Below are 12,389 nucleotides of genomic sequence, written 5' to 3' on the forward strand. Positions count from 1 at the left end.
AGATTCTGACTATACTTACTCTACTCATTGTCCTGTTAAAGCTAAAAAGAGACAAATGTTGAATGGCTATTGCCATCCCTGCTGTCTATCTTCTGGTAGTATCTATATTATTTATATATCTTCTTGTTTTCTACCCTTCAGTATCTTGGAATATTCCAATTTGTTTAGTAGTATGTTAACTACCAACTGGAGTGCCTGTATTTACTAGGGATATAGTAGCAGACATTAATGATTTTAATATATGTTATTTAAAGAAATGATTTTTACAGTATACTTTTAAAATTAATTACAAACAGCAATATAAAGAGATGGTTTATCATCATCTTAGAGGGATAATTTACTTGGTGCCCAAGTAGGATACCATGATGTTAGCAAACCTTGTACCACAAACATGTTACATCAGATAGCCACACCAAATTACTGATCATCCTTCAAGCATAATCAAGAATTCTTTAATTTGTATAACTTCCTACCTCAACATCATTTCTGTCATATTGGGTGGCACTCAGTACATATTAAGTTGTGTGAATTGAATGGAAAATATGTAAGCTCATGATTGACTCAACCAGTATATCCTACTGAAGAAAGGTGTTTGAAATAGCATTGCTAAATTTCCTAGGACCACAAGTAGAGTTTAGGTAAAAGGAATATTTATTAGTTTGATAATTTTAGGCTATATAATCCCTAATATCAAAGTATCTATCATCTATCTATCTATATCTACTTAAAATACAACTATATATATGATTATATATATATATTCATATGCTTATTTATATATGATTATATATATAAAATCACATGATTATATATATATATAAAATCAACAAATATATAGAAATGCGGAAATGTTATCACATGTTCTATCAAGGGCTGAAGGCTTGAGTCACAGATGATGACATTATTTTGGAAGGAGGTGAAAGGTAAGAGGTAAGGAAGGAGGTCACTGGTCACTGAGGTGTGCTCTGGAAGCTATGCCTTGGTCATCATCCTCTCTACCCCCTCTTCAAGACTATAACATAGGCAACTTCTAGAATATGTTCCCAACACCTTGCCTTAGATGTAAAGGATTTAGCTGACCTTGAGCTGAAACCTCTGAAACTAAATTATTTCACTAAGGTATTTGCCACATTGATAAAAAACTGAGCAGCCTAGATACCATCTGGATAAAAGAAGTACATGTTAAATAAAATATGTACTTACATATATAAAATAAATGGGCCTACTGAAAAAGCAGTGTGTGGTAAGGTTATTTGCCTTGTTAAATACCTCTCAGCAACTTCCTAAGGATATGCTTAAATTACTTTGAGGGAAATAAGACATTAAGCTTCCAAATGTATCCAAATAGAAAACCATTTGAAAATGCAGAATAGGATAGGATAGAATAGGATATGGCTCATTAAAAGAGCATTGGCATGCTTAAAGCTATGGTTTTGATACCCATCAGAGCCAAACATAATTAAAATAAAAATGTAGAGCAAATTTGAATGAACAGCTAAAGATATGGCTATTTTGAATAAAAATACTTACATTTGCAACATTTCAGGACTTTATTTTCATTTTGGTAACTTTCTATAAAAGCAGAACTAACAAAGGTGAATGAAAAAATATGGCAATCTTTATTTGTAAATCTTTATATTTATTTGTAAATCTTTATATTTATATTGTTTTGGTAATAGTAATTTCTAATTGTGTTTATTTATGATGGTTGAAAAATTTTAATAATAAGCACAGGGCATACCATACAAAAGTGTGTCAATTAAAAAAAATCACACTTTCTATACTATTTTAGAAATATCTCGTCATTAATAAAACCTGAGGATGTAAAAGTCCTTTCAAATAGTAGGTTTGCTTCAACATTCTAAGTTTAATTGATAAATTAATATTCTAATTCTAATATTTTGAAAAATACTTAAATGCAAAGATCTATTATATTACCATGAGAACATTACTGTTTTGGCTAAAGCTGAGATTGGAAGATTACCCGATTACTTCAACTATCCTCTCCCTGTTTATAAATCTATAACATTTGGGGGGAGTCTCAGAAGCAGTAATCATGGAAAATTAATCTTAATGATTTATTAAAATTATACAATACTAAATGAAATTGCTATATGAAATGTTGTGGTTTACTTTTACTGATTTCTAGTCTTGTTCACTAAAATTTAAAATTTCCTACACATATATTCAATAAAACCACTACTCTCAGCTGGGCAGTGGTAGCAAATGCCTTTAGTCCTAGCACTTGGGAGGCAGAGGCAGGTGAATCTCTAATGTTGAGGTCAGCCTGATCTACAGATTAAGTTCCAGGGTAGCCAGTATAAGACAGAGAAACCCTGTCTTGAAAAAAAAAGCAAAACAAATAAACAAACAAAAAACAAATAAACAGAAACACTCCAAAGCAAACAAAAACCCTACTGTCAAAAAATTAAAAGTTCATTTGTGTATGAGTGGCATACGCCACCTTGAGGCAGGAAGATTGAGGCTAGCTATGACCAGGTATCTAATAAAATATAAAAGATTCAATTGTATAAAGAAAAAAACTTTAACAACTCCATCTCAAACTTGAACCTATAGACTCATTGCTATAACATGTAGCCCAACATTTATGTTAAAGGGTTGGTTTCCATTATTTGTCTTCTATGGAAACACCCTAAAGACTTAGTAACTTATTCAATACCTGTATTTTTCTTGACTGTTTCTAGAGACTTCTCATTTTTAAACTTAGTGTTCTTCTCTTTGGTGATTTTGAGAGCTCCAAAATAAGTAAAGGATACCAAAAATGTACTAAAATATAACATATGTATGGTGTTTTGTCTGAACTTTAGAAGCAGTTTTAAATATTGCATAACTCATTCCTTGTCCTTTATCTCATGTTCTATTATTCACTAAATGCAATTTTGAATAAAAATAGAATGTACCCTCTATGTTGACCATACATTTACGATAAATGTAATCTAAATTTGAGTTTTCTACTTGCATTTCTAACTCTGTCTACAGGCTGCTAATACATTCAGAACTATTACTTCATGTCTTCAAATCAAATATCTGCCTTAACCAGTTATTTTTTACAGCATTCAGAAGCTCTGTAAAACTTCAATGAAGGATAGTTCTCTGTTGGTGTATATATATTTGTATAATGTGAAGAATAACATTCCTTCTTGAGCTTGATCTAAGTCAGAGATATTGCTAGACATTTTTATCAGTCTCCTATTAAAGGGTCTGAACAATTTGTTCTTATAAAATCGCAAAATATTAAAGCAAAAATATTTATGCTTAGAGATTTTCAGAAATACAATTTTTCATGATTCAGATTTGTAAAGTATCACAAAACTTGTAAACAACACCTGAAGAAGTAACCAGACTGATCTTAAACTGCTCCTGTAGATGATCAGCAAAAAACATTTAGCAAATTTATTTATTAAATACAGATCATGCATTCCCATCAAATAAATGCATTTTTCTACCAAGGTCTCTTTAACATATTAGTCACCACCAATGGTGCCATATAAACTTCTTATATATCACAAATATCAAAATCAACAAATTTACTATTTTGTTAAAACTCCCTTGAGAAAATCTGCATGATAAATGAGTTGTCTAAGTAAGCAGTGACAACTTTGCTAGGTGTTACAAATATACAGAAAAGCATATGTGACCTGGCCACATGTCTCATCAGACACATCGAGATGGGAAGAAATATAGTGATGTTGTAAAGCTTTCACTATGCAGCACTTTTGACAGCCTAATGTTTTAGACATTCTTAAAAAATATTTTCAAATAAAAGGAAGCTGGCAGAAATTAGCTCCAGAAGTACCAAAACATATTTTTCACCTTTTCGTAACATCTTTTTCTTTGCCTTTTACCTTCTTCAAGTTTAAAACAGACACAAACCTTTCTAAAATACCTCACAGCCTTCAAAATTCATAAAAAGCCATTGTACTATGCTTCAAATCCACACACAGAAATGTGCACAAATGGTGGCTTTCATGCCTCACTCTTCCCTGCCCCTTGTCCCGACTGTCTTAGTTGATATGCTTTGACATAAAGCATAGATTCTGCTGAGAGAAATATGTTCTTTCCTTGGCTCTTCGAGAGTCAATAGTGAAGCACAGAGAGGCCTCTTATACCTTTAAGGAAAATGCTTTCAAACATTAGTCTGTGAAGAATTACCTGGGGTGAATAAAATGTCAAAGTCTGAGGGTGGGGATGCATACTCTGCATTTTAAACAATTACTAAGACTCATTATCACACCAGGTCTACCAGGCTTAGGGAAAAACTGCCTTAAAATTAGGTAATGAACCCCTGCCCAAGATACCCAAGCTACAGTAATAGCTGTCTCTCTCAGTCACTGGGCCTTCCTTAGCACATCAGCATTGGCTGCTCACCACCAACTGTCAAACCACTATCCACAGCCCTTATCTTGCCCTCCCAAACTCAAGATCCTTTCCAGTCAGGGAGAGTCTGAAAGCAAGGTTTTTGCATGACAGAAGCAGACACACAGATGCACAGTGGAGGAAAAAGTGAGACGTACAGGAATAAGGAAAGAAATATAGTACAAATTAGACTGATTATGCAATACAGGTTTAAAAGTTACAAACTTGTTTTCGACTTCATTCATTAGCAAAAGAGGATAGAACAAGAGACCTGCGGTCTGGTTGCAACTCTGACACTAATTAGCTGAATGACCCCAAGTGCTATTTTTCTTTTCTATAAATTAGAGAAAAATGCTACTATCCTTGTTTATCTCACAGCAATGATATGAAAGGCAAATGAACTTGGGTTTGTGAATATACAATGAGAAGTACAAAGCCAAAACAACGATGCAAATATTATTAGCACATTTCCCAATCAACACAGACCCTAGGCATTAATGGAACTTTATTTGATAACTGAATGTCTTTAAATACCTCAGGGTCTTTTATGAAAATAAATTCTCATCAGAAAAAAACAGGTACAGGAAAATGTAGACCCTTGGACATACCCTGCAGCTGCTTTTTTTAATATATCCTTGAAATCGGCTTGTTTTAAAGACAATTGCCTCCGTCTCCTGAAAGTGGAGTGCAAAAAAAAAAAAAAAAATCTGGTTAATTGTGGCTTTATTGTATTTTGTTCAAATTTTTCAATACATACCCTGAAAATATTTATTGTAATTTAATATGTCATATTTTTAAAATTCTGAACATGTAATGCCACTCAGAGCAATATAATACTATATAAAGTAGTTTTACAAAATGAAACATAGAAAATCATAAGATTGCATTTGTTTTTAGGAGCTTCCTTAATGTTTCAGAAACCATAAAGTGCAGATTGGCATTAAATAAAACATTGATTTGCAGCTGATCTACAAGACCAAGCTAATCAACTTATCATAGAAAGAAACATTTTTTTTTTTTTCAGGAGCTACCCCCTTAGTCTTTGGGATGCTTTGTCATTTTTAAAAGCATTTTAAGCCTAAAGGTCTGTTCTTTTCTGATATACTGCTTTGCCATAGAGCCCTGAAAGCACATGACACACATTCTAAGGTTTCAGAGAACATATGGCTAATGTCCTGCTAGCTTCATTTACTACCATTTCTTTTCTGCTGTTATTATTTTCATATTGCTTTTAATTAATTTTAAAAAGGAAAATAGATGTATAATCTCCTGCACAGAAAATTTGTGGGATTATTTTTGTGAAGTTTTTTCACATAACTAGCTCCTTTTGGAGATAAATATACAAAATCTCCCAACATTGGACAGATATACTCTTGAGCCGCCTCAGGAATGCAGTTTTTAAAACAGAGACTACTACAGAAACACTGCAGTATATAACACAGTCAATTCTCCTCAAAAAAAAAAAATTACAATTTGCTGGCAGATGTTTGAGGCACTCCAACACAATGCATAATTTATTTGCATTTATTGCACTGATGTTGCTATCACCTTATGCAAAACAAACATTAGCCTCACCTAATATTTTTCTCAAAATAAACAAGCTCAGATCTTTTTATGGGTCATTTCATAAGCTCTAGTGCATTATTAAAGTCAGAACTACATCAAAGTCTAAGAGAATCTTTAAAAGACCTTGACAAAGACATTATCCAAATGCCTTTTAAGTCCAAAGGCACCCTACAAAATATGACAGTTAAAGAGAATTTGGTTTTTGTGTGAAAATTATATATTCCAGACAACATCTCTTTAATGGTAATACTATTTCAAAGGTTACTTTTAAAATTCTATACAGATAAATATTATGGTTGAATAACAAATAAGTACAATATGTTAAATTCACATTTGTCTTTATTTTCTTATTCAGCCTTGCAAAGCAAATGGCAATTGTATTACTCCTGTGATTACAATATACTAAAATATCTTTAAATACAGGTTATTTTATATTCTTATTAATATTATTCCTTTTCTTTGTGTATGTAAGAACAATCTTGTGTGCCACCTTCTGGTAACTAAGTGAAATTATGTATTTCTACATAAGTCACTATTCTTTATTTTAACTTTTAAAAAATACATATTTCTCAACATGCATTACATTTATGCTATATAAATAAATCCATTCCACAGTCTAAACCAGAAGAAAAATTCCTTAGCGGTTTTATAAGAAGGAACCAAGCTTTACACACGTTCCCTATGATTTTTACATGGTTACCAATATGTCTCCTGAATTCTACAATACATATAAAATTGATTTTTATATACCGCTTCACAGCCACATCTCAAAACAACAGGCTTGCTATTTTAATGAATAAGTAACAATAGTAAATAAAGGAAAAGAAAGGTCTCTTACCAATAAGCCCATTTTTCTCTTAAGGTTTGAACTCTCATCATTTGTCATGTTCTTGTGGATCCCTCTCTCATCAAATTCTCTGGAGTTTTAAAGTTAAGAGCTGTGATGCACAGCTAGGCTCTGCTACTACACAGTAGCGCACCCTAGTGCCTCTGCCTGGTATAACACTTCAGCTGTAGCTCCCAGAAACGGAAACAAGCCTTTTATATTCAAAAGCCTATGTCCTGCACACCTTGCCTTGATAAGAAATTACAGTAAGTGTGGTTGAACTATTTATATTTCATATCTAAACTCCTGATCAGATATAAAAATGAGAACCAAATGATTCCAAAGCTTAGTTTCAGCAAACTGGACAGGAGCAACATGCTCCTCCTACAGCAGAGGCAGTGTGAGACAAAGGCTAGCACCAGGAGCTCTGACTTAGGCAAAACATGTTTATTTAAAAGTAACCCTATTTTTGCAAGCATCACTGTCTTATTATTTGCAGTATGGTCTTAAGTCTTTATTAGCATTCACACTTCCCTCTCTCTACGTCAGACAGTAATAAATCCTAGCCAGGTATTAAATCCTGCATTTTTCCCTTACACCAATTTTCCAGAAATCTACCTCCTAATGGTACATCTAAACAAATAAGCTACTTCAAAACAGAGACATGTAACTGTTCTCTCTCCATCTTGCATTTCTATCCTCAGATCACATTCTTTCTAAATCACTTTTAATTAAAGCTACATGTGATAAAAATTTAGTATTCAGTGAATACTCAAAATTCATTTATTTTTGGAATTAGCTCTGCTAAGTGCTATACTACTGATACAGATATAAAAGTGAACGAGACATAATTCTTTTGATCTCAAGAAGCTCCTGAGTGAGGAAAACAGGCACAAAAACCTGGTGCAGAAGGTTCAGTAACACAGAACCAGGATACCAGAGCAGAAGAAAATGAAAATCATATTGCAACTGAGGCAAAATACTGACTTAATAGAGCTGGCAGTGGTTCAATGGCTGCAAAGAAGGCAATAGTGTTGAGAGACATGCAAAAGGCACGAAAAAGACCACGTAGTAGAAGACAATGCCGGACAGCAAAAATATTTGCATTTCATTCTTTGTGTTATGAGAAAACATTTGTTGAGCGAGTGGCTGGATCAACGGCAGAATTAATCAAGCAGAAAAGCACAGCATCAAGGATCCACTACACCGTAGCTGATGGGGCATTTTTAGCTTTCTGCTGTAGCAGCCCAGAAATCTCAACCTAACATGCTCCATCATACCCAGTTTTCTTTGTTCTTTCTTGCTTTTGCTCCACAGGTCCTTCTGGCATGCATTATTTTCTCTCATCCCCCTTTTCTGAATAAAATCTATACTTACAGATTTACCTCAAATTGTACTCTTTACTATGGTATCATCCCGTTTTTTCTTAAGAGGAACTGTGCAACATTCCTAATGTTTAGAATATAATATGTAAGAAATCACTTTGATCCTATGTTCATTATACAAAACAGAATGATTAAAAAGGTGACAATTAGGGCTCAAGAGACACACTTTCCCAGATATCAAAGTGCACATTACTTTTAATAACTTCCTAAGCCATATTTAAAGCTCCAAAAGAGAATATGTGAATTTTGGGGGAGATAGACCCCTGTTAGGAAGGAGCTTTGCATCATCACTAGTTTTATTGTCTATCTAGTTCAAAAATTACAGAGGACAGATGAGAGAAAGATACCAACAGAATAGCTGAAAGCTGTACAAGTAGCCTTTAAAAACAGCTGTTAAGTTGGAGGAAACTGTGACTGTGTTTTATCACTTGCAGTAAAGCAAAAGAATTCACCTTGAAGGCACACAATAAACTAGAGGAATTCAAGAGGACCACAGAAAGAGAAACAGGGTGAATTATTTTTATCTAGGTTCAAAATCTTCAAGGATGGTCCATTAAAGGAGAAATTCAAGAGTAAGAAGAAAGTGGTATTTTTTAAAGGGTTAACTATTCGCTAGGAGATTAATCTAGGGCAAGAAAATATCCTTTAGGTGTGTGAATATCAGTATTCTCATCCTATGGAATCATATCCCATTAATTTAGTACAAGTACTGAGTATCAAATACTCAGTATGTATTAAGCAATTGTTGGTATTCAGCTTTGTTTCAACCTGTTTATGGATGCAAAATATCTTAAGATTTATTCAACAGTGCAAAAACCATGATGTTTTCATTTATGTCAACAATGGAAAAAGACTTTTAAGTCATGCTCACTATTTTTTGGTTTAAATGAATTAAGAGGAGGCAGCTAATAATTTCAAAAAGTAGGTAATACTTGCAAGTGTATGCTCTCTGACTTAAGATTTCCAAGACAAAAGCTGTCTATGTACCCTTCATTTTATTGAGAACAAAACCTCACCAATTACCTTTCTACTAATTTGTACAAAAACAAATCAAATAGAGAGGGAAAAGGAGCATGCAACATTAGAAATGTGGTATATCTTCTCAAGTAATCCTCAGGAAGGGCTAGTAGGTAGGGGGACATAAAAATCATTTCGTCTTCAGAACAACTTTTAAAGCTACATTTTAATGACACCATGAATTGAAAAAAGACAAAATGAGCCAGACCATTCACATGTTTAGTTTCATAGAAAAGAAAGTAACTACTATAGTGTTTGTTTTAAGCTTGAAAGGAAAGAAGACAATCAATTTTATATTATGCTTTCATTAGAATGGGTATTTATTTTACTCAAATTAACATAACTAGATTATTTCAAGGTTGTAAAGGGAATGACAGAGAGGGATGAGTACAATTACAACTAGTACAAGTCTATTAATCAGTATCATATATTTGCGATTGTGACAAGCATGTATTCATCTAATATAATTAACTTACACACCATTTAAAATACCATAATCTTATCATATTCATGACAACATTCTATCTGCTGATAGTATTTAAGATAGCTCAGAACATGGTTGAGTTTGGTCATTTATAAAGTTTTAAAAGTTTTAAGTCCTTAAATCTATGGATGACATATTTAGAAAATCACTGGTAAAAAAAAAAAAAAGGCTTAGCCAGGATATTTATATTAAAAGTCATCATTCATATTTCTATAGATCAGAAGTTCATACTCCAGGTATATTAGCAGAATTTAGTACTCTTGTCATTCAATACAGTTGCAGAGATGAGGGCAAAGGAAAGAGAGTGGCTAAGAATACTTTTTGCTGATACTAATAATGGCTGCCTGTGCCCTCACAGGATTAGGACAAAATAGAAAAGGAGGAAGCAGCCAGGGTTTCATAATGTGGTGGTTTGAATAGGTATGGGCCACATAGGCTCACGTGTTTGAATGCTTGGTGCATAGGGAGTGGCACTATAAGGTGTGGCCCTATTGGAATAGGTTTGGCCTTGTGGGAAGAAGTGTGTCACTGTGAAAGCAGCCTTTGAAGTCTCTTATGCTTGAGCCATGCCTAGTGGCACAATCTCCTACTGCCTGCAGATCAAGATGTAGAACTCTCATCTCCTACTGCAGCATGTCTTCCTGCAGACCTCCATGCTTCTCACCATGATGATAATGAACTAAACCTATAAAACTGTAAACTAGCCCCAAATTAAAAGTTTTCCTTCATAATGGTTTCCATAGTCATGCAGTCTCTTTATAGTAAATAAAAACCAAACTAAGACACCAAACATCCCAATCCTAATGAAACAAATCAGAAATTTCTCAGACATCCTTAGGTCAAAACTCAGGGCAGTAGAAGGATCCAGGCGTGTGAAATTAAATTCAGTGTTTATTAGAGGCTTACACACACACACACACACACACACACACACACACACACTCCTAAACATACTGTCATGCCTAAAGAGGAGTTTCACATAGACTAGGGAGTAGCTGCTGGAAGTTTTACTATACTCATATGACAAAAGTTGCAGAAGAGTCAATCTATATCTGTGCCAGAAATAGCTTCTCAAAGTCAAGTTGGGGTTACCTTTCAACTATCAATCAGCAATTTCTTGACACATATATTCTATCCTATTCTATTGTACACAATTAGTTTAAGAGGCTTCCTCTTGGAATTCCATACTCTGTCAACTAAAAAAATCTAATTATACTTCAATGTTCATGGAAAGATATTTCTTCCACAAAACTCTAATATTCTTTACCAGACATGGACGTTGGGTTCTAGCCTACTAAATATTATACCTTCTATCTCTTTGGATTATAGCTGTTTGTTTCCATCCCCTGTCCATCTTTCTAGACACACACACACACACATACATGCATGAATGCATATATATGTGCATAACATACTACTCATATAATCTGAGAACTAAGGTTAAAAATTTGTATGCTTTTATAATACCTAACTCATTGTCTCACAATTAGCAACCAAATAAATAAGATAAATTTGGTGAAAATCATGTCAGCAGAGGTAGGTTTTTTTTTCTCTCTAAATTTAATTTTTAGCTGTTAAATAAGGATTCATTAAAGGAGTCTTTTCCTCCTCAAACAAAAGTATGAGTCATAAGACAAAAATAAAAGACCATAATAGCAAGTAATATACTAAAAGTGGTTCTTTTGATAGACTCTGTGACCGGCAGAAAGCTCAGCTCAGTAGGTAAATAACTATGGAGGAGATGGATATGGAGTGACTCAGTAAATTACTAACGAACTATACTGAGCAAGAGAAATGTTTAGCTAGAATAAAAGCAATGTTCACTGTCAATTTTCTAAGTAAAGATAAAATGACTAAAACTTAGAGAGTAAAGAAATATGTTTCATAGGTTTGTCATCACCCCATCTATGAACACTGAAAAAATGAAGTTGCATCTCCTAAAGCTAGTCATTTCTGCAGGCTAGTAATTAAAAATGATAGAAGCTTAGTCTGTGGATTGTTAGATTCTATTCAATTCTTATTTCAACCACAGGTGATGAAATAACGCATTTTGAAATCCAATACTGACAATCAATGCTCCACTAGATGGAGCAAAAAAAAAAAAAAAAGAAACATGTAAGTTCAATCAAGCAAGCCACTGCACATCACCAACAGTAACACAAATGGTATAGAGGCAGTCGAGAGTAAACTATACAAACAAATGGGAGACCCAGGGAATGAATGCGACCATCAGAACGATGATGAGAAGGAGTGAGGCACAGGGGGCAGACTATGGGGGTGAATACAGTCAAAGCGCATCATATACACAAGGGAATCTGTTGTCTTTATGTAACTCAACAGCATGTACAGTGAATACACCCTAATAAACAAAACATGATTAAGTCTACAACTGAAACACAGGAAGACAGAATGCTACCATGACCCTTACTAGAGCCTTATTTGAGTTTAAAAACTTATCTTTAATCTTTTTTCCACTTTTTTGACATTTTAAACTCCAAAGTTCATTTTCTTCCCTGTCCACCCACCTACTCTTCTACATCCCATTCCTCCTCCACACACCCCTGTCTCCACGAGGATGTCCCCGCCCCCATTCCCTTTAAATTTTCTTGCCTCTCCTTTCACACTGACCTGCAGGGAACAAGTATCAAGGGTATCAACACAATGAACAATACAAAAATAAAATAAAATAAAATAAAATAAAATAAAATAAAATAAAATAAAATAAAATAAAATA

The 12,389-nt window shown here is 33.7% G+C and overlaps 1 protein-coding gene across 2 annotated transcripts in view; it reads right to left on the reverse strand.

Annotated features, from left to right (window-relative positions):
- Klhl13 (kelch like family member 13) overlaps positions 1–12,389 on the reverse strand; it is a 150,435-nt gene that overhangs the window by 67,924 nt on the left and 70,122 nt on the right. The window contains exon 4 of one of the 2 annotated variants that reach the window (XM_028773145.1): positions 4,986–5,051. The exons of the other annotated variant lie outside the window; for it this stretch is intronic. Within the exon in view, the coding sequence (XP_028628978.1) occupies positions 4,986–5,051 (66 nt within the window). The remainder of the gene's footprint in view (positions 1–4,985; positions 5,052–12,389) is intronic. 2 annotated transcript variants of the gene reach the window in all.

Source organism: Grammomys surdaster, unplaced genomic scaffold (genome assembly GCF_004785775.1).
Source record: "Grammomys surdaster isolate TR1022 unplaced genomic scaffold, NIH_TR_1.0 222, whole genome shotgun sequence".
In the NCBI taxonomy this organism is placed as follows: Eukaryota; Metazoa; Chordata; class Mammalia; order Rodentia; family Muridae; genus Grammomys; species Grammomys surdaster.